The sequence below is a fragment of the Salmo salar genome, chromosome ssa07 (genome assembly GCF_905237065.1).
Source record: "Salmo salar chromosome ssa07, Ssal_v3.1, whole genome shotgun sequence".
NCBI classification, from domain to species: Eukaryota; Metazoa; Chordata; class Actinopteri; order Salmoniformes; family Salmonidae; genus Salmo; species Salmo salar.
Genome location: NC_059448.1, coordinates 35,174,774 through 35,197,624, shown reverse-complemented (window position 1 = coordinate 35,197,624; position 22,851 = coordinate 35,174,774). Strand labels below are relative to the sequence as shown.

General features: G+C 40.3%; 1 protein-coding gene across 3 annotated transcripts in view; it reads left to right on the top strand.

The window, feature by feature from the left end:
- LOC106609108 (chemokine-like protein TAFA-5) overlaps positions 1-21,310 on the top strand; it is a 157,073-nt gene extending 135,763 nt beyond the window's left edge. The window contains exons 1-4 of one of the 3 annotated variants that reach the window (XR_006770633.1): positions 2,286-2,621; positions 4,321-4,445; positions 12,929-13,027; positions 18,399-21,310. Coding sequence is in view for 1 of the 3 variants with exons in the window: in XM_045721889.1 (XP_045577845.1) it covers positions 12,929-12,937 (9 nt within the window). In the remaining 2 variants the exon portion in view is untranslated. Of the gene's footprint in view, positions 1-2,285; positions 2,622-4,320; positions 4,446-12,928; positions 13,028-18,398 lie in introns of those variants that run through there. The other 2 variants (XR_001329645.2, XM_045721889.1) reach the window with 2 other exon arrangements.
- The last annotated feature ends 1,541 nt before the right edge of the window (positions 21,311-22,851 follow it).

Genomic DNA, 22,851 nt, shown 5'->3' with positions numbered 1-22,851 from the left:
CCGTTTTGTTGACCCATCCAGAACACTTTACAATGCCATGTGGCGTGGACGCAAATCCATAGATGAAATGTTCAAAAGTTCCATTACCGTTTGTTGAAACATGTCGAACGATTTTTACAATCAATCCTTTAGGGTATTTTTTTACGTAAAATTGCGATAATTTTACAACCGGGCAATAGGTATTCATCCCAGAAGAAAAATAACGAACAGCGAAGTCACGTGCATGCGCGTCACAGAATTTGTTCATTTTCATTCCTGTGGCCTTTGCCAAGTGAGTTATTTGGCAAATATAATCAATTACATATATCATAAGGCCTTATACAGTCGCCTGAAAAAGTCATAGTTTACAGGTCACATCAGGCCTGCAAGTAGGGTTGCAAAATTCAATAAACAGTAATCTTCCAACCAGGATTTCTGGAAAATTTACCAGAATTTTGCAACACTAACTGTAAATCACATTATGTTGGCTTGCAAATAGATTTGTCATTTCTATTGGAATCTACACAGTGTTAAGGCTATCCGACAGCTAAAATTTGTATTCATAATGACTGCCAGGGTTAAAAACAGTTGGAGGAAGCTACCTAAGCCATTTAAACTGGAACAACCATTTCAGTAAAGGGTGCAAAAGTTCAATGACTGGATTCGTTTAGAAAACAATTATTTATCTTTGTGTAGCACTACATTTAATCACTCAATCAATCAATCACTCAGTGTGCATGATAAAACACAAATATTAAAAACAATTCCAACAAAATCTACCTACATTAAAGCACGCTGGTAAAAAAGTTCATTTGTTATCATATCTTTAAAAAATGTAGTTGTGTGAATTTTCATTTAGTTTTGAGTCAGTTCCACATAAACCACTTAAGTAGTAATTTCATTGACTTGGAGTACTACTTACTAGAAGTATTTGAGTTAAAAATGCCTTGGGGTTTACAGTGGACCTTATTTTTGGATCACGAAAAACCTTTTGACCATTAGTGGATGAATGGTATTGTTGTTTCTGCGTCATTAACATATTTTGAGGTATGCCTTGTAAGAGGCTACATTTGTTACACCCATGAGTGAGAGTGCTGTACAATTTAACTAATATGTGGTAGTAGTGCACTAACAACTAAATGTGTGTAGGAGACAGATTGGAAGTAGCAGCAAGCCGCAAACCTTCAATGGTTGAGTACTTGTTGTGTCCTTGGTCTGTTTTGCTCTGTAGTCACCAAGTTTGGAAGCCATTTTTAAGGCCTCTTGAAGTGCAAGTTATTCATACATATTTAATATACTGTGTGTATATATTTGATATGCTGTAATATGAAAACACATTACCTAGCAGCCAACATGCTTGCACCAATCCCATGCAGTTACAGTAAAATACTGTCAAATACAAACCCTGTCTTCCCTCAATGAATTTCATGTATTTATTAATTCATTTAGTTGGCATATCTGCTGCAAGTATAATGCTGTACATTTACAGGGGAAAGTTTTACAGTGCACACACCCACCGTGGCTTCCCTCTCCCCCCGTGTTGCAAACTCTCCTGCCTCCACCCTGCCTTCCACTCATTAGTAATGAAATACTGTTCATTTTGGCACATTCGTTACGCCGCTCTCTCTCCCCAATTTGACCCCCACCCGCCCTTAGTGAACTCTGACCAGCATAGGCCACATCATGAATGTATCTGTCATATTTAAGTCATCAGCTAACTCGAACTTGTTTACTCCATCTCCTGAAGAGATGCGCTGAGTCACGCTGACGCAGTGTCTCAGATCCATGTAGCATTATCAAAGAGTTAAATCCAATTGATGCAGTTCATTATCGAGTCTCTCTTGATCTATATCGCAAGTTGAGCCCCACAAATCTCTTATATCATTGCATACTGTAGACAGTAAAATGTAAGTCATTTACCAGACGCTCTTATCCCGAGCGACTTAAAACCAATGTATGTGGTTGGAGGCTCCATATAGAGGGTGTAACACAATTGACATGATTGGTTGACGGTATGTGTAGGCGGGAGGTCCTATATAAACACAAACTCACTTCTTTGACAATTTCCTTCACAACACCTCTGCGCTCGCCAGCAAAGCGCAAGAAGTATGAATGCCCAGACTTCTGCAGAGGCAGTATCAGCAGAAATGCTGCACGGCCAATGCAGAAGTCGGATTGACCATGGAGCACCTTTTACAGTCAGAAGCACTTTTTTTGTTTTATTTTTTACTTTTATCTAACCTTTTAAATGTAAAGTCCCCATATTTGGAGACCCTATTAGATTGTTTTATTCAATTCAGTCGGGTATTAGAATCAGTAGAAGCGTGTCTGCGTAAAGCTGAGTATCTTGGCTATTGATATGTGCCTTAAAATCTTTGGTGTGATTTACTACCATATATGGGCATACGAATGTATAAGGGCAGGTCGAGCCGATGACCTAATTTCAAGATGGCTGCTACCTACATTCCGGTTAGCGTCTTGAAGCATAAGCGAAATAAACACGGAATAAAACGATACACACCGAAAGCCGGGACCCCACAGACCATGAAGATGTCATATTTGTCTGCCTGTGACCACCAGCCCCGAGAGAAAAAATGTTTATTTTACACAACGTTTTCACCGAACACCAAACATCTTACAAGGTAAGCTTCGATTTGGCTGTGTTTGAGCTATAGCTACATGCGGACCGATGCGGTGTATGAAATTAATCTTTACGTTGGTACGAAGAAATCTAGCCTATTGCCCATGTTATCTGATGATGTATGACTTAATGGCAACATCGAATGTCCACGGAGTGACTTTTATTTATATATTTTTTTTTATTAACATCAAATCAATACAGGAAGTACATGTGGGAACACAAGTGTATATATAAATAATATACAAAGGACAATTGGGCTAGGGGGTACAATATCACATTACACAAGGACCTTAAGGGACATGCATACACTTATAATATAACGTTTTTTGGTTAGTAGAGTATTTATTTGTCTTAATTTAGTTCAATTTATTTTTGTATGGTAAGAAAATGTGGTGTTTTGTTTGTAAATTTACATTTGTGAATATGAAATTTGGCCAAAAGACTATCGTAGGTAAAGAATCCAAGCAGTACATCTCTCCACAATAGTGTAAAATCTTCATAAATTATAAATCTACTGTTGTCTTGCCACGGTTCCCTTACATGAATACAATGCCAAAAAAGATGCAACACCGTTTTTGGGTGGTCATTACAAAAGGTACAATGTGAGTTTGTTTTCTTTAAACTTCTTCATATAGTGGTTGGCAGGATAATATTTCTGAACAATTTTAAAGGAGTGACTATATCTTTGCGCATCAAAAGTATGCCGTCGCCTGCTTACGTGCCGTAGTCATCCATTACACAGGGGATTGGCTACTATGGCAGCTTGACAGTATTGTTGCCAATAAGATACGTTTTCCAGGGATATGCAGTTGTGTAATGGCAACTATTTCTACCTGGCTCAGAGATGAGACTCACCTAGCACGCTACATTACATTGTTAAAAGATTTCATGGCTGTAATGTCATTGTTTTAGCATTAAATATGGCTTCTCAAGGGGGTGAAAACTAAGAATATCAAACAGGAAGCTAAAAAGAAGGCCGCTATGAATAAGTATACCGACATAGAAACTTTGAATAAAATACTGGTCGGACTCAAATCAGGGGAGCGATTTCGACAAGGAGTATTGACTCAGCAGACAAAGATTGCTTTCTAGAAGGATTGGATCCACTTTTAGATCTGTAAGTAAATTATTTTCAAGACATTATTTTTATTCACCACAGGGTGGAGGATGCAGATGATGATGATGTTTGAGAGCCACCCCTCCCCAGCAAGCGTCCCCGCCAGTCATGATCCTCACCCCCACTGCTATTTTTTATTTTATCTTGATTTACCTTTATGTCAATCACCCTGTCTGATTTTCATAGACCTCTTGAAAAAGAAAATATGGGCTTGTGGCACCATTCGTCCTAACAGAATTGGTTTCCCCAAGACCAAGGTAAACGACATGACAAAGACAGCAGAGAGGGCGACCATATGTTGGATCAGGACTAACAAGCTGCATTTTGTGAAATGGAAGGACACTAGGGAGTTAATCATGCTCACCACACAGCATAAGGCATTCAATAACAACCATATCTCAAGGAGGGTGAAAAAGGAAGAATGTTTCTGTGAAGGACTACAATGTCAGCATGGGGGGTGTCGACCTATCTGATGCTCTGATAGGCTACTGCCGGGTCCTCCACAAGACCAGGAAGAGGTATAAGACTTTTATTTACCACTGTGGGCATTGCTACAGTAAATGCTTTCATTCTCCACAAGCAGATGGCCAAAGCAAAAGGTCAAAACCCTCTCTCCCAGTTGGCCTTCAGAGAGTAGCTGGTGTTGGAGATGGCTGAATTGGAGGCCCAAAGCAACCTCACAACCATCCTAAGACCCCCCCACTCAAGGTGAGCGCCACTATCCAACACACATACCAAAAGACAAAAGAACTGCAAGCATTGCACAAAATATGAGGGGGGGGGTGAAATGACAGATCTTCTGTCCGAAATACCGGTTCGCTTTTTGTTTCCTGGCAGAGAGGGACTGCTTCAAAGACTATCACGACATGCACAAGCTACGGTCAAAGTGAAATCTAATCATCCTACAACCTGGGATGTAAAACGAACATGAATACCATTTGTAAATAGTTCAGCTTATTTCTATTGTTGCACCTTTTTTAGTGAAGGACACATGTGTAACCAAGTTTGTGTTTGTTAAGACATTTTTGTATTTATTTTATGTGTATCTGTTGCTTTTTATATTGTTTTTGTAAACAGTTCATTTGTACGTGGGACCAATAGATTGGATATGCCTAGGCTAAATGTTCAGGCACTTTGGAGAGGTTGAAAAAACACTTGGATATCCCCTGTATGTCCCACGACACCACCACAATGTTTGTGAGAAGTCGGTGTTGTAGAAATGTTGTTTTTATAGTGAACAATAACTTTTAGGCACATCCAGTGTATAAAAACAGTGCAATTACCACATTCAGACACTTTGGAGATGTTGAAAGGACACTTAAATGTACCCTGGATACCCCATAACACCACTACAATGTTTGAGTGAGGTTGATATGGTAGAAATTGTGTTTTACACTGAAGAAATAGCATTTAGGGATTGCAAATATGTAATAGTACTGGAATAATCAAATGTACAGACATATGCCACTTTGGATAGGTTTAGGGACATTTGGAAACGTCCCATGACCACATCTGACACCACTTAGTAAAACATCTGCCCATTTCTAGGTGTTAGGTTTATCAATCCCTTTTTTTCCGGACATTGTTCACATGTTGTGGAAGCCATCTGATGTGTTTCCAGCTCTGGGCATCAATAATTCACTTATAGCTTGTCAATGAAAGATGACTTTCTAAAAAAAAAAAAAAAGTTTATTTTGTGTGTGCTTGATCTTGGTTATTCGGAACTGTGTAACTCCTATCTTCTGATCATTTCCTCAATCTCCCAGATGTCTTCTTTCCAAATATACCAAGTTTTGGCATGTCAGAATAATGTAATTACACATGAATAGCAGTTAATTTCAGGGTATGTCTATTTAGGCGGAAATCTACATTTTAAGAGGTTAAACAAGGAAATTCCATTGAGACCAAGGCCTCTTTTACAAGGGAGCCCTATACCCCCTTCTACTGTTACCTGCATATGAAATCCTTATCCTTGATGATTGACCTCAACCATTTATTATCTGAGAAAAAACAGGTATATCTATCACACAAAGATTTCCCAGAGCTATACGTCTGTTGTGTATGACAGCTGTGAGGTATAGAGAGAAGGTTGGGTGGGTCTATTTCGACCCGAGTTAGAAGGCGGTTTGTCATCCTGTGTCGACGGTTGGCACCGAGAGGCTGAGAGATGACAGGTATTCAATGCTGCTCCATATTGTACATCAAACGGACGGTCGGAGGCACTAGTTGGCTAGGGACGAGCTGTCTGTGTGAAGTGACGCACTGGCTAGGTGTTTGTGTGGGTGCGTGTTTGCCTGCCTACGTGCCTGCCTACCCGCCTTTCTAGTGCCTACCTGCCTGTCTCTCTCTCTCTATCTGCTTGCCTGCCTGGCTCTGTGACATGTACAGACAATCTATCAGGTGCTGGTTGTGAACATGGACAGACAAGGCACTGGGACTTTTGACAAAGCTTACAGTACATTGTGACTCAATTCCATTGAGGCCTGCCAATTTAAGGCTTTTCTTTGTGGTAAAAACAGACTTTTCTTCAAATCCAACCTTCTCATTTATGCATAATTGTTGTTGGGCTTGACACTTGTGACGTATTATGATCCTTTCTGAGGCCCGGAGGCTTTTTGTGGTTCACAGTGCGTGTGGATGTTGATGTTTATGAATCGGATATAAAGAAATGGCAGTTCAGTGTGTCATCTGCAGAGCATAGAAAAAAAACTAAGAAAGGCTATACCAATCACACTCTCCCTCACTCTGCCCCTCTTCAAGTTTGGGGTTACTTAGAAATGTCCTTGTTTTAGACAGAGAAGCATATTTTTGACCATTAAAATATCATCAAATTGATCAGAAATACAGGGTAGATATTGTTAATGTTGTAAATGGCTATTGTAGCTGGAAACGGCAGATTTTTTATGGAATATCTACATAGGTGTACTGTGGTCCATTATCAGCAACCATCACTCCTGTGTTCCAATGGCACATTGTGTTAGCAAATCCAAGTTTATCATTTTAAAAGGCTAATTGATCATTAGAAAACCATTTTGCAATTATATTAGCACAGCTGAAAACTGTTGTGCTGATTAAGGAAGCAATAAAACTGGCCTTCTTTAGACTAGTTGAATATCTGGATAATTAGAATTTCTGGGTTCGATTACAGGCTTAAAATGTCCAGAAACGAATAACTTTCTTCTGAAACCCGTCAGTCTATTGTTGTTCTGAGAAATAAGGCTATTCCATGCGAGAAATGGCAAGAAACTGAAGATCTGGTACAACGCTGTGTACTCCTCCCTTCACAGAACAGCACAAACTGTCTCTAACCAGAATAGAAAGAGGAGTGGGATGCCCCGGTGCACAACTGAGCAAGAGGACAATTACATAAGAGTGTCTAGTTTGAGAAACAGACTCCTCACAAGTCTTCAACTGGCAGCTTCGTTAAATAGTACCCGCAGAACACCAGTTTCAACGTCAACAGTGAAGAGGCGACTCCAGGATGCTGGCCTTCTAGGCAGAGTTGCAAGGAAAAAGCCATATCTCAAACTGGCCAATAAAAATCATGGGCAAAATAACACAGACACTGGACAGAGGAAGATTGTAAAAAAGTGTTATGGACAAACGAATCGAAGTTTGAGGTTTTCGGATCACAAAGAAGAACATTTGTAAGACTAGGAAAAAATGAAAAGATGCTGGTGGAGTGCTTGACGCCATCTGTCAAATGGAGGCAATGTGATGGTCTGGGGGTTCTTTGGTGGTGGTAAAGTGGGAGATTTGTACAGGGTAAAAGGGATCTTGAAGAAGGATGGCTGGCTATCACTCCATTTTGCAATGCCATGCCATACCCTGTGGACGGCGCTTAATTGGAGCCAAGTTCAACAAGACAATGACCCAAAGCACAGCGCCAAACTATGCAAGAACTATTTAGGGAATGCTATTTAGAGCTGGTATCCTGTCTATAATGGAGTGGCCAGCACAGTCACCGGATCTCAACCCTATTGAGCTGTTGTGGGAGCAGCTTGACCGTATGGTTACTGCAAATGGAGGATTATTTGACGAAAGCAAAGTTTGGAGGACACAATTATTATTTCAATTAAAATTCATTATTTATAACCTTGTCAACGTCTTGACTATATTTCCTATTCATTTTGCAACTCATTTCATGTACAGTTGAAGTCGGAAGTTTACATACACTTAGGTTGGAGTCATTAAAACTCGTTTTTCAACCACTCCACAAATTTCTTGTTGACAAACTATAGTTTTGGCAAGTCGGTGAAGACATCTACTTTGTGCATGACACAAGTAATTTTTCCAACAATTGTTTTCAGACAGATTATTTCACTTATAATTCACTGTATCACAATTCCAGTGGGTCAGAAGTTTACATGCACTAAGTTGACCGTGCCTTTAAACAGCTTGGAAAATTCCAGAAAATGATGCCATGGGTTTAGAAGCTTCTGATAGGCTAATTGACATCATTTGAGTCAATTGGAAGTGTACCTGTGGATCTATTTCAAGGTCTACCTTAAATATCAGTGCCTCTTTACTTGACACCATGGGAAAATCAAAAGAAATCCGCCAAGACCTCCGAAAAAAAATTGTAGACCTCCAAGTCTGGTTCATCCTTGGGAGCAATTTACAAACGCCTGAAAATACCACATTCATCTGTACAAACAATAGTACGCAAGTATAAACACCATGGAACCACACAGCCGTCATACTGCTCATGAAGGAGAAGCGTTCTCTCTCCTAGAGATGAACGTACTTTGGTGCGAATAGTGCAAATCAGTCCCAGATCAACAGCAAAGGAACTTGTGAAGATGCTGGAGGAAACAGGTACAAAAGTATCTGTATCCACAGTAAAATGTGTCCTACATCGACATAACCTGAAAGGCTGCTCAGCAAGGAAGAAGCCACTGCTCCAAAACCGCCATTAAAGAAACGCCAGCCTACGGTTTGCAACTGCACATGGGGACAAAGATCATATTTTTTGAGAAATGTCCTCTGGTCTGATAAAACAAATATAGAACTGTTTGGCCATAATGACCATCGTTATGTTTGGAGGAAAAAGGAGGAGGCTTGCAAGCCGAAGAACACCTGTCCCAACCGTGAAGCACGAGGGTGGCAGCATCATGTTGTGAGGGTGCTTTGCTGCAGGAGGGACTGGTGGACTTCACAAAATAGATGGCATCATGATGGAGGAAGATTATGTGGATATATTGAAGCAACATCTCAAGACATCAGTCAGGAAGTTAAAGCTTGATCGCAAATGGGTCTTCCAAATGGACAATGACCCCAAGCATACTTCCAAAGTTGTGACAAAATGGCTTAAGGACAACAAAGTCAAGGTATAGTAGTGGCCATCACAAAGTCCTGACCTCAATCCCATAGAAAATGTGTGGTCAGAACTGAAAAAGTGTGTGCGAGCAAGGAGGCCTACAAACCTGTCTCAGTTACACCAGCTCTGTCAGGAGGAATGGGCCATAATTCACCCAACTTATTGTGGTAAGCTTGTAGTTGGCTACCCACAACGTTTGACCCAAGTTAAACAATTTAAAGGCAATGCCACCAAATACTAATTGAGTGTATGTAAACTTCTGACCCACTGGGAATGTGATGAAAGAAATGAAAGCTAAAATCAATCATTCTCTCTACTATTGTTCTGACATTTCAAATTCTTAAAATGGTGATCCTAACTGACCTAAGACAGGGAATGTTTACTAGGATTAAATTTCAGGAATTGTGGAAGAACTGAGTTTAAGTGTATTTGGCTAAGGTGTATGTAAACTTCCAATATCAGCTGTATGTTTTCATGGAAAACGAGGCCATTTCTAAGTGACCCCAAACTTTTGAACGGTAGTGTACATTCAAGTCATTTTTCAAATTGGAGCACATCACGTAGTGGCCATTGTCTTTCATGGTTCTGGACCCTGTTACGTTTGTGAGAAGGCTGAGGTTTAAGAGATTTTTGTTCTATGGAGGGGTGATGCAAAACAGCTCCAGGCGTTCCATGCTTTTCTTAACTCCTGTTCTGAGCATCTGAGATTTACTATGCAATCTGATATACGTCAAATCAGTTTTCTTGATCTTGTGTGAAGATCATTTTCTATACACTGATCGTAACAGTTTGTTGGGGGCTGATAGTTGTCATCCAATTCCCTTGAAAAACAGTTTGCCCTACAGCCAATTCTGTCGAATGAAAAGAATTTGTAAAAAACAATCAGATTTCGACAGAAATATGGCTGAGACGCAAAAAAATTCAAGGAGTGGGGGTACAAAAATGATCAGATTAATACTGCCATTGAGAAAATTCAAAGCAAAACGAGACATGACCTTTTTCAAGATCAGTCTCGCAAAAAGAAGCATTCTTGCGTTCTAACTACCCGCTATTCAAAGTGCTCTGAACAAATTAAGGGAATCGTTCACAAACATTGGCACATTCTAAGATCCGATGATAGTATCGGTAATGTGTTTTCGGACCTTCCCTTGGTCATATTCTCGCGGGGAAGAAACCTCAGAGATCAATTTGTAAACTCTGATTTACCACCCCGAAATATCCCTGCACAACGTGTATTTGCGCCCCTCCTGGATGGAAACTACAAGTGTAATGGCTGTGCTCAATGCAATGGCACTTATAAATGTAGATCCTTCAAACACCCCCAAGCAGGGAAACAGATCCCAATCAAAGGTGTTATCACGTGCTCCACTAATGCAGTTATTTATCTTATAACTTGTCCTTGTAGTAAAAAATGTGGGTAAAATAAACCAGTCGTAGCACCATTAGGTGCAAAAACCAGTTGCGGCCCACTTTTTGGAAGCAAACCACTCGATTTCATCTCAACGTTATATTGGCATCGAACATGTCACCCTCCCTAGGAGAGGGGGTGACCTCGACAATTTATTGTTAAAATGAGAGGCTGCCTGGATCTTTAATTTAAAGACCCTTGCTCCTTTCGGTCTCAACAGACTTTGATCTGACGCCATTCTTGTGATTATTGTGATTTTGCTATTGTAAATGTTTGTAGGCTTATGTAGCCAAATTGTATCTATGATCGTACGCTATCCATTTATGTTTTTTGCATGCTATTTTAATATATGAGAATTAACCAGTGATATCAGGCCACACCCGGCCATGACACCTGTGTGTCTTTTGACACTATATAAATCACTCACCCCGCAGTGTTTGTCATTATACCCTGATGAAGACAGCTTGTATGTCAAAACGTTGGACAAAACATTTTTGCATATGAGCTCCTATAGTGTGTCCGGCGCTCCTTTTTATTTTTTTAAGTGTTCCACACCGCTAGCCAGCACCTCGCCTAAATAGGCGTGCGTTTCTTTCACCTCTAGATGAGGTTTTCAAGAGAACATTTCATCTTGGCAGGAAGCGATATATGCATGAACTTGCATTCTCCTGGCGGAAAACCGCCTTCTCAAGAGAATTCTCGTTTTCAGAAAACACCATGCAGTGGTTCTTGAGGTGAATATAACAGCGCAGTACAGTATATCAGTATATACAGTATATCCAAGCCCTGCACATTAATGTTTACACTTCCTCAGCTAAAAGATATGCCTCGAAGCTCTACCAAAACACTCACTAATTTCTCAAAGATTGGTTCAGACTTTAAGTTTCATTTAGAACTAAACATTGACTCAAAATAATTGAGAGTGAGGCTTGTCTCAATTGAACCATCTGACTCAGTGAAAACGATTTTACACAACAAACACACACACACACTTTCCTTTGTCGGCCTAAACGGCCCTTGCTACTTCTCGTCTTCACACTGTGTGGAGGGCTAGCCGCACACACACACTGTCATGTATTTGTGCGTTTTATGTGGACCTCAGGAAGAGTAGCTGCTGCAGTAGCTAAAGCAGATCCTAATAAACTAAAACACACACACACAAACAAACTGATTATACCAAACATAGAGGGATAGCCTCTTAAGTGGCAGATTATGAATTTAATCAGTGAATCCATTAGCTCACTCCTGATTGGGGTATTTAACTACAGAATAGAGAGTGGTGTCGGAGGCATCCACTGAGAGAGAGCCTGTGATTATGCACCACACTGTAATCAAGGCTGTTTCATAGCAGCAGACATGGTGTGGAGGAGTTTCTAATCAAGGAAGTGAAGGAGTCCGTGTGTTAGGGCTGAAGAGATTGTGGGATCACCCTTTCCTCACAGTCTTTTTTTTCTCCCAGTTGCGACACAGCCGGGGATTGAATCCGGGTCTGTAGTGATGCCTCTCGGGAGGCCTGATCCCACGGTCTTAATGGAGTTTGGGAGTGTTACCTTTTGGTGTTATTCTTGTGTGTGTGGTCCTCACAAGGAAAGTAAAACGAGGAAAAAATTTGACATTTCGCCGGACCTCACAAGGGAAAATCATTTTTTAGGGTTACAATGAGGGTTAGAGTTAGGGTTAAGGATCAGATTTAGGATTTAGGTTTAGTTTTATGGTTAGCGTTTTGGGTTTAGAGTTAGGGTTAGGTTAGGGAAAATATGATTTTGAATGGGAATACATTTTTTTTGGTTTATATTTGCACACACTACCTTCTTAGAAAAGTGCTCTCTTTTTTTCTAGGAGTGTATTTGTACTGTATGACTGTGTTGAACAGAGTGTGTAACAAATCCCTTGGATTTGGATTATCCATAGTCCCAGTCCTAGCTAACTCATTAGAGAGGCTGTATAGTACTGTAGGCTGTGGGTACTGGAGAGATTCCCGGTGTTGTGGTGCAGGATTTGATACGATACAGCCTGCCTTGCCTTGCTGTGTAATTGATCCCTTTGGGCCCAGCTGGTACGACAGAACACACACACATGGCTGGCATGCCGTGCAGAACACATCCAGTTGAGGCTTTAACAGAATCACCGCGGAGAGGACAGATGCTCCGACTGCCATGCAAACAGACTCAGCCGCTGCAAACCATTAGCCACCACTGCCAAGCCTTCCTCCCTAGTCTGAGACTGCCATGCACACTTCAAACCATTAGCTAGAAAGAGACACATAAACTCTCTCTCACACACACATCACCACCTCCATTTTGAAAAGTATTTTATGGTTTGGAAAACTTGTAGAGAGATCTCACATTGATTTTTGTGTTACTGTATTATTATTTATGGTAGTTGCACAGTAGGCGTTTGACCTGTAGTGCATATTGCTCTAATTCTATTGGTCAACTGTGGTAACCTCTGATTTCCCTCCAGGCTCTATGACGTGACTGGAGTCCCCACCATCCACCACCACCGGTCCATGAACATGAACAACCAATTCTAAACCATGCTGGGCATTATCCACAAAGCAAGGTACAGAAGGAATCCATCAACACAGGAATCGGCATCAAAACATAATGGGAAAACAAACATCTAACCTAACTGATGTTGTTTTTATGATTCTGTCAGAGTAATATTATTGCAGCATGATGTTGACAAGTGTGCACTAAGATACACTGGTAATAATATGATATTGTATATTAGTGTTGCAATTCTATTTCTATGGAAGTGTAGAAACTCCACGCCTTGAGCTCAAAGGCCCCCAGAGTCAGTTTTGCAACAACACAAAATCCATGTGTATAGCATTAGGCAGAGCCATTGAGTTCTATACCAATATATTGACATGCCTTATATGTTGTTTTTAAAGTATTACACCCATTACAGAGCCTTGTATCCACACAGAGGATTGAACGATACACCACACGCGCGCACACACAGCAGCTTCATTACATAGTAACCGCAAAACACCTGTCTAAACGTCAACAGTGAAGAGGCGACTCCGGGATGCTGTCCTTCTAGGCAGAGTTGCATAGAAAAAGCCATATCGCAGACTGGCCAATAAAAATAAAATATTAAGATGGGCAAAAAAACACACACTGGACAGAGGACCTCTGCCTAGAAGGCCAGCATCCCAGAGTCGCCTCTTCACTGTTGACGTTGAGACTGGTGTTTTGCAGCTACTATGTAATGAAGCTGCCAGTTGAGGACTTGTGAGGGGTCTGTTTCTCAAACTAGACACTCTGATGTACTTGTCCTCTTGCTCAGTTGTGCACCGGGGCATCCCACTCCTCATTCTATTCTGGTTAGAGCCAGTTTGTGCTGTTCTGTGAAGGGAGGAGTACACAGCGTTGTATGAGATCTTCAGTTCCTTGGCAATTTCTCGCATGGAATAGCCATAATTTCTCAGAACAAGAATAGACTGAGTTTCAGAAGAAAGTTCTTTGTTTCTGGCCATTTTGAGCTTGTAATCAAACCCACAAATTCTGATCCTCCAGATACTCAACTAGTCTAAAGAAGGCCAGTTGTGCTGCTTCTTCAATCAGCACAACAGTTTTCAGCTGTGCTAACATAATTGCAAAATGGTTTTCTAATGATCAATTAGCCTTTTAAAATGATAAACTTGGATTATCTTACACAACGTGCCATTGGAACATTGGAGTGATCGTTGCTGATAATGGGCCTCTGTACACCTATGTAGATATTCCATTAAAAAAAATAGCCGTTTCCAGCTACAGTAGTTATTTACAACATTAACAATGCCTTCACTGTATTTATGATCAATTTGATGTTATTTTAATGGACAAAAAATGTCATTTTCTTTCAAAAACAAGGACATTTCTAAGTGACCCCAAACTTTTGAATGGTAGTGTATTGCATAAGGCCTTATTTTGAGGCCTAGCCTTACCCTAACACGGTGGCCTGAAACTCATATCTTTACAGTCCACAATCAGACCTGGCAAGTAAGTTTGGTTGAAGGATTTCATGGTTGAAGGATTTCCTTTTATTCCCTCCCATTTCCAGGAATGTTCCAACCCGGGATTTCTGGAAAGCTGAGGAAATTTACGAGAATTTTGCAATCCTACCTTCAAGTCACATTATGCTGGCTTGCAAAGTGATTTGTTATTGGAATCCAGCCAACGTTAGGATATCCAACAGATGGAATTGTTATTCATCTGTAACCTGCATTCATAATGACTGTCAGGGTTAGAAACAGTGTGAGGAGACTAACTACAGTGTCTTCAGAAAGTATTCATACCCCTTGACTTATTCCACATTTTGTTGTTTTACAGCGTGAATTCAACATTTCCCAGAAGTTCTGTCACGTCCTAACAAATTATTCATTTTATTGGATTTTTTTAATGTTTTTTTATTTATTTAACATTTTTTTCCCCCTTTTTCTCCCCAATTGGTAGTTAGTCTTGTCCCATCGCTGCAACTCCCATACGGACTCAGGAGAGGCAAAGACCAGCCGCACCAATGTGTAGGAGAAAACGCTGTACATCTGGAGACCGTGTCAGCGTGCAAGCGCCTGGCCCGCCACAGGAGTCGCTAGATCACGATGGGACAAGGACATCCTGGCCGGCCAAACCCTCCCCTAACTCGGATGACGCTGGGCCAATTGTGCATTGCCTCACGGATCTCCCGGTCGCGGCTGGCTGCGACACAGCCCAGTATCAAACCAGGATCTGTAGTAACGCCGCTAGCACTGCAATGCAGTGCCTTCGACCGCTGCGCCACTTGGGAGGCCCCTAACAACATTTGGGCCGTGAAAATGCAACACCTCGTCACTTTATTGACAATAGCACATCTCCATTGATGCTCTTGTTTTGGGTCACCCTGAAAGTTGGGCAGCTAAAGCAGAATATATTTTTTTAGCCAACAGGATTGTTTTTAGTATTCTCCTAAGCATCAGAAATCTGTTCCTGAAGATTAAAGATAAGATTAAAAAGTAACATTTTCTGTGTAAACCTATTAAATAATCATGCTGTGCCTATACATATTATTTACAGGTCAGAATTGCCCATATTACATTGCCACATTAATAGCCAGTTTCCATTTTTATAGAGATCAGATTTGTGTGCAAGATTTACAGTATTATATTTTACTACAGCCAGTGTGTGAGATATTGTAGTGGAAGAGAAAGGGGAGCTAACACACACAGACTCACTGCCTGCGGTCTATTTAAAGTCATTTGCTTTCAAATTCTCCTGAGATATCACAGAGATACCTTGCCACTACTGTATTAGGCTGCCATTAGAGGTCGACCGATTGTGATTTTTCAACACCAGTACCGGTTATTGGAGGACCAAAAAAAAAAGCCGATACCGATTAATTGGCCGAATGTATGTATTTATTCTTTTTTTTTATTATTTTTTATTTTTTGTAATGATAACAATTACAACAATACTGATTGAACAATGAACACTTATTTTAACTTAATATAATCCATAAATAAAATCAATTTAGTCTCAAATAAATAACAAAACCTTCAATTTGGTTTAAATAATGCAAAAACAGTGTTGGAGAAGAAAGTAAAAGTGCAATATGTGCCATGTAGAAAAGCTAACGTTTAAATTCCTTGATCAGAACATGAGAACATATGAAAGCTGGTGGTTCCTTTTAACATGAGTCTTCAATATTCCCAGTTAAGAAGCTTTAGGTTGTAGTTATTATAGGAATTATGACACGTCGACTATTTCTCTCTTTCCCATTTTTGTATTTCATATACCTTTGACTATTGTATGTTCTATTAGGCACTTTAGTATTGCCAGCCTAATCTCGGGAGTTGATTGGCCCTAAGTCACAAACAGCACTGTGCTGCTGGCAAACTCAGTAAAGTGCTGTTTGAATGAATGCTTACGAGTCTGCTGCTGCCTACCACCGCTCAGTCAGACTCCTCTATCAAATATCAAATCATAGACTTAATTATAATAAACACACAAAAAAATTAGCAATTGGCCATTAATATGGTCAAATCCGGAAACTATCATTTCGAAAACAAAACGTTTATTCTTTCAGTGAAATACGGAACTGTTCCATATTTTATCGAATGGGTGGCAACCCTAAGTCTAAATGTTATGTCATAATTATGTAAAATTCTGGCAAATTAATTGTTAGGAAGAAATGGTCTTCACACAGTTTGCAATGAGCCAGATGGCCCAAACTGCTGCATATACCCTGACACTGCTTGCACTGAACGCAAGAGAAGTGACACAATTTCCCTCGTTAATATTGTCTGCTAACATGCATTTCTTTTAACTAAATATGTAGATTTAAAAAATATATACTTCTGTGTATTGATTTTATGAAAGGCATTGATGTTTATGATTAGGTACATTTGTGCAACGATTGTGCTTTTTTCACGAATGTGCTTTTGTTAAATCATCACCCGTTTGGCGAAGTTGAAGCAGGCTGTGATTCAATGATAAATTAACAGGCACCGCTTTGATTATATGCAACGCAGGACAAGCTAGTTAACCTAGTAATATCATAAACCATGTGTAGTTAACTAGTGATTGTGAAGATTGATTGTTTTTTTATAAGATAAGTTAAATGCTAGCTAGCAACTTACCTTGGCTCCTTGCAGCCACAAGGTCCTTTTGATGCTGCACTCGCAGTCTCCTTGTGAATTGCAATGTAATCGGCCATAGTCGGCATCCAAAATGCAGATTACTGATTGTTATGAAAACTTGAAATCGGCCCTAATTAAGCAGATTAATCGGTCGACCTCTAGCTGCCATGTTTTTTCCATTAGCCTGTATTGAATGAGTGGATGGATTGATTAATTAATTAACGAGCGATCAATCGAACTAACAAACAAATGAACAAAAAAACAAATGAATGCTTAATTTCCATGTCATACCACCACTTTTGCTGCCTATTCCATCCACTGTGTTACTGTAATGCAGTCAGTGTAATCTCTACCACTAGAGGGCAGCATGACTGTCACTGCCATAATGACGCTGCAGCAGTTCAAAATCTCTAATGGTGCTAATTGCCAGGTTGGCTGGTGCTGCACTGGTCGTATTAGTGAGAGACATGCCCCTCTTCTTAGCCCGGATACTCTTGGGTCATTCCCTCCATACCGTCTCCCCTGCAGCCACTGACTACACTACACTGTGACATTATCCTGTTAAATGATGCAGGTTCATTTAGTTGCTGATTGCTCTGTTCCTGGTGTTTTTATCCCCAGATTTCCCCAGTTTTAATCTAACACCTGCCCCCTTTCTTGGCAATTTGCACTCTGTGTAATTGTCAAGAGTTCATTATTATAAATTAAGCTGCCCCAGCAATCTTGGAAGGCATCAATGCCTTTATCAAGTTGGCTGGAGACCACACATAGGCCAGATGGTGTGACGACGAACTACACTTTTTTTTCTTTACAGATTTCTTCTGTGAGGCTGATTAGTTGTTTTACAGTTCTGCACTGCAATACTTGTTTTGTTATTGGGTTTAATGCTCCAGCAGAATTCACAATATTTGGATGCCAAAGCAAACTGCTGTTGACAGTGATTAGTATGGGACTGTCTAATTTCTCCATAACTTCCTATCAGAGTTGTAGACATTTGAAGAAGTTCCACATACAGTATCTATTAGGTGAATAATGGGAGTGAAAGTACAACGTTCATCTAGGGACAATCATTGTGGAGTAGGTAGATGTTGACCCTAACAACTAGTCCAAGGTATTCTTCACCCCCTTCAATGTCAACATGAGATTTGGCATTTGGAAATCTAATCCTAGATCTGTCTGTGGTTATGGCCTTGGCAACTTCTACTACAAGCATTGATTTCTTTAGCATGTTTTGAAGTGTTAGAAACTTAGCATTTTTTAAGGATTTTTTGTCATTAGCTAGCATTGATTATCCTGTACTCTGACAGAACTTGTGTTCTCATTGATCCGCAGGTCTCTTAAACACAGTCAACCACGGCCAATACTGGAGGGTTTGAGGGAACTTTGGGGAAGTCGAGAGCGAAGTCTCATCTTTGACTCTGGAGAAGTTTCCTGTGCCCTGACTCCTTGCTCTACCCGTCTGCGGCTCCGACCAACCAATGACCATCCGCTGTAGATAACCCACTGTCTGTCATTGGATCAACATGTCCTGTCTGCTTGCTCCTATTACTGTCCATCTGCTTTGTAAATGAGCAGAATCCTCTAGTGCCACAGAGGTCAGGTGTCCGGCAGCGCCTTGTCCAGAGAGGGAGAGAGTGGTAACTATGGAGCCATTTTGGATCAACTACTGTACAGTTCAGCTAATGTCTGCTAATTTTCAGTGGACAGAGGACTCCCACTACTTCAACCTCACCTGCTTCTGTTAGACTGTAATGGGACAGAGTTACGTGTCCCAAAGAACAGGATTATTGTGAACCAGGCCCGAGGCTCTCTGATGTGTCTGACCTAACGCCAGACTATGGACTGGACCAAACGTTGGACTGGATCTATCCAGACTATGGACCAGACTGGACCAGATCCTACTGCTCGCCTTGTGCTCTGCTGTGAATAGAACTTCTGCTGGAGTAGTACAACTTTGGCACTCTCCATATTTTTATAGACCAAAGAGGAAAAAATAATAGTTTATTGTAAGACTAGATGGACCAGATTGGGAAAGAGAAATGGATACTTGTTTTTCTCGCTACACCACGATGACTGCCCTCATAGCTGTAGATGTTGGGCTTTATGTAATTTCGAACATAGACTATAGTCTAGTGGGACACGTATACAATCAAAGGAGTTACCTGTAAAAACATTTTTTTCTCTGACTAAACCCACCACTGTATTTTGAAACTGGAGATATAGGTAAACATATCTGTGTATAAAAAAAGTCTGATTTGCATTTTTCATTAGCTACAAATTGGGACACATTGCAATAAGCATGGTTGGTAAAACGGTAAAAGAGTAAAACTACTGATCATCATTGAGGCAAAAAAGAGAATATTGAAACTGTCATTTCTCATTGCGGCTGGTGGGCGGGGAAATGGAAAATGTCATTAAATGTATTTTGAAAGGCCTAAAACGTATATATTTAACAGTTTTATATGTTGTACCTTTGTAGAGAACCTTATTCGACATGAATAATCTGGTCACAAAATGGCAGCCATAGAACGTGAAAAACAAGCTCTCTGATGCTGGTTTGTCCTGCTCTTTTTCTGTTCTCATGCTTCTCTAGCTTCTCTCCTCATACCTCTAATCTCCCAATCTATCAATCACAGATAAAGGAAAGAAATGCACTTGAGTTCACTCAGAATATGTTTTAAATATTTAATGGTAATATTTTACAGATGTCTGTGAGAGTCTTGCTGTGTATGGTTTTAATATGGTTAACAACTGACACAGCATATACAATCTGACTGAACCCTCAATGCTGTTTCCCTTTATCTGCAATTGATTGAATTCCGGCATGAGTCACTATCTATCAAAAACATGAAAAATGACATTACAACATGAATTGAGCTAATCACAGACAGAGATTTTGTGACTTTAGTCAATGAGCAGCCTTAGGAACCTGCTGATTACGGCAGTATTGCATTGTAAAAGGTGTGGAATACTGACTCATTTCTCTATAATGTCTAACTTTATTTTTCTGCTTGTGTTTGTCGCACAATGCTGAGCTCCAGTCCTGAGTGACGAAAATGATGATGACACGTGAAGAAGGGAGGCAAAAGTTTTAGAATAATTTAGCTACTTTTTTTTATCCTTAAATATTTTAAGAATATATACATGAAATAACCATCACTAGCTAATATAGACGCTTTGATATTCAAAGTCATCCAATTTATTCAAGTAAGATTTATCATATCTTATTTTGTATTACGTTTATTTAATTGTTCTTTCCTATATGCCAAAAACTTACAGCCTGAAATTGTTTTTATTTTCTTCTAGACCATCTACTTTACAGTGTCTAATTGTCCACATGTAAGTTCCTCATACATATCTAATAGGTAAACACCTGATATACATAAGTAAACCAAATCAAATTATTTATAGACAGTCTCACTGGGATTTGATTACAATAACATATGAATATGAATGTATTGATGCAGATTTGATAAAGGCATTTGCTCAGTGACAGTTAGGACCGAAATAGTAGAAGTTGACTGACTGTGTGTATGCTGCTGGCTGTATGTATTATGGTGGAAGGGATTCCATAGTTATACAAGAATATACAGTACATATGCAGAATAGTACACCTGGTCAATATTTAATGACCTACAAGATTATGATGTTGAAGATCTTACAAAGGGTTACCCTGCAAAGGGCTATGGATCTAATGCAAGTGAAAACACATCAAAAGAGATATCAGTACCCTGGTCAGCACCACATAACCAAACACCCACTACATTAGATGGTGCTGTCCAAGGTGCTCTGATTCCATGAAAGACACAAATCCAAGCCTTCACAGAGGCTTCAAAGGTCTTGTGTTGGGCTCTGAGTGAAGGCCTACACCTTCCAGATTAACCCCCAACTTGTCCGGATTCACATCTGTTCAGATCCAGATGCTGAACTTCTCTTATCCACACTTGGTTCTCTGCTGTTCAGTCCAACTGACTGACTTTCATTAACTGACTGACTGGGACCAGTCTGACTAGCTGGCTGGCTGACTGATGTTCCTTCCTAATCCTGACTGCCTGGATCAGCCTGTTCCACCAACTCCAGCTGGAGATTAATACAGCTGTTGTTGACAAAGAAGTTTTCTAAAGAAACTAATGAGAAGTGACTTTCCTGAAAGGATCTGTGTGTTTTTAATTTGTGTGTGATGTGTGATGTCCCCGTGTATCCTGCAATTGTCAAGACGGTTATAAATATTTAATTACATCTGATTGAATTTCAATAATCTTTCCCGTATCCTTGAGGTTCGGTGTGATGTTCGGAGGAGTTGTGCCTCATAACAGTATTAATTTGATTAGAGCAAAGTACAATGAGGAGTTTCTACTCGAGCTATATGGTACATGTAGGTACAAAAGAGAGCTTGCGATAATGACTTTGCCATGGAGAAAGAGGCAAAGTGGGTGACATACAACTTGGAGAATTGTAGTGTGTGTGTGTGTGTGTGTGTGTGTGTGTGTGTGTGTGTGTGTGTGTGTGTGTGTGTGTGTGTGTGTGTGTGTGTAAAACTCTTTCTCTATTTCCTATACAGTAGCATGTGAAAATATTCACACCCCCTTGGAATTTTTCCTATTTTGTTGCCTTACAACCTGGAATTAAAATGGATTTTTGGAGGGGTTTGTATCATTTGATTTACACAACATGCTTACCACTTTGAAGATGCAAAATGTTTTTTATTGTGAAACAAACGAGAAATAAGACAAAAAACAGAACTTGAGCTTGCATAACTATTCACCCTCCCAAAGTCAACACTTTGTAGAGCCACCTTTGGCAGCAATTACAGCTGCACGTATCTTGGGGTATGTTTCTATAAGCTTGGCACATCTAGCCACTAGGATTTTGCCCATTCTTCAAGGCAAAACTGCTCCAGCTCCTTCAAGTTGGATGGGTTCTGCTGTAAGTCATACCACAGATTCTCAATTGGATTGAGGTCTGGGCTTTGACCAGGCCGTTCCAAGACATTTAAATGTTTCCCCTTAAACCACTCAAGTGTTGCTTTAGCAGTATGCTTAGGGTCATTGTCCTGCTGGAAGGTGAACCTCCGTCCCAGTCTCAAATCTCTGGAAGACTGAAACAGGTTTCCCTCAAGCATTTCCCTGTATTTAGCTCCATCCATCATTCCTTCAATTCTGACCAGTTTCCCAGTCCCTGCCGATGGAAAAACATCCCCATGGTGTTCTCGGAGTGATGAGAGGTGTTGGGTTTGCGCCAGACATAGCGTTTTCCTTGATGGCCAAAAAGCAACGTTTTATGTTCTTATCTGACCAGAGTACCTTCTTCCATTATATTTGGTGAGTCTCCCAGATGCCTTTTGGCAAACACCAAATGTTTGCTTATTTTTTTCTTTAAGCAATGGCTTTTTTTCTGGCCACTCTTCCGTAAAGCCCAGCAGTGTGGAGTGTACGGCTTAAACTGGTCCTATGGACAGATATGCCAATCTCCGCTGTGAAGCTTTGCAGCTCCTTCAGGGTTATTTTTGCTCTCTTTGTTGCCTCTCTGATTAATGCCCTCCTTGCCTGGTCTGTGAGTTTTGGTGGGCAGCCCTCTCTTGGCAGGTTTGTTGTGGTGCCATATTCTTAAAAAAAATGTATAATAGATTTAATGGTGCTCCGTGGGATGTTCAAAATTTTGGATTATTTTTTTATAACCCAACCCTGATCTGTTCTTCTCCACAACTTTGTCCCTGACCAGTTTGGAGAGCTCCTTGGTCTTCATGGTGCCGCTTGCTTGGTGGTGCCCCTTGCTTAGTGGTGTT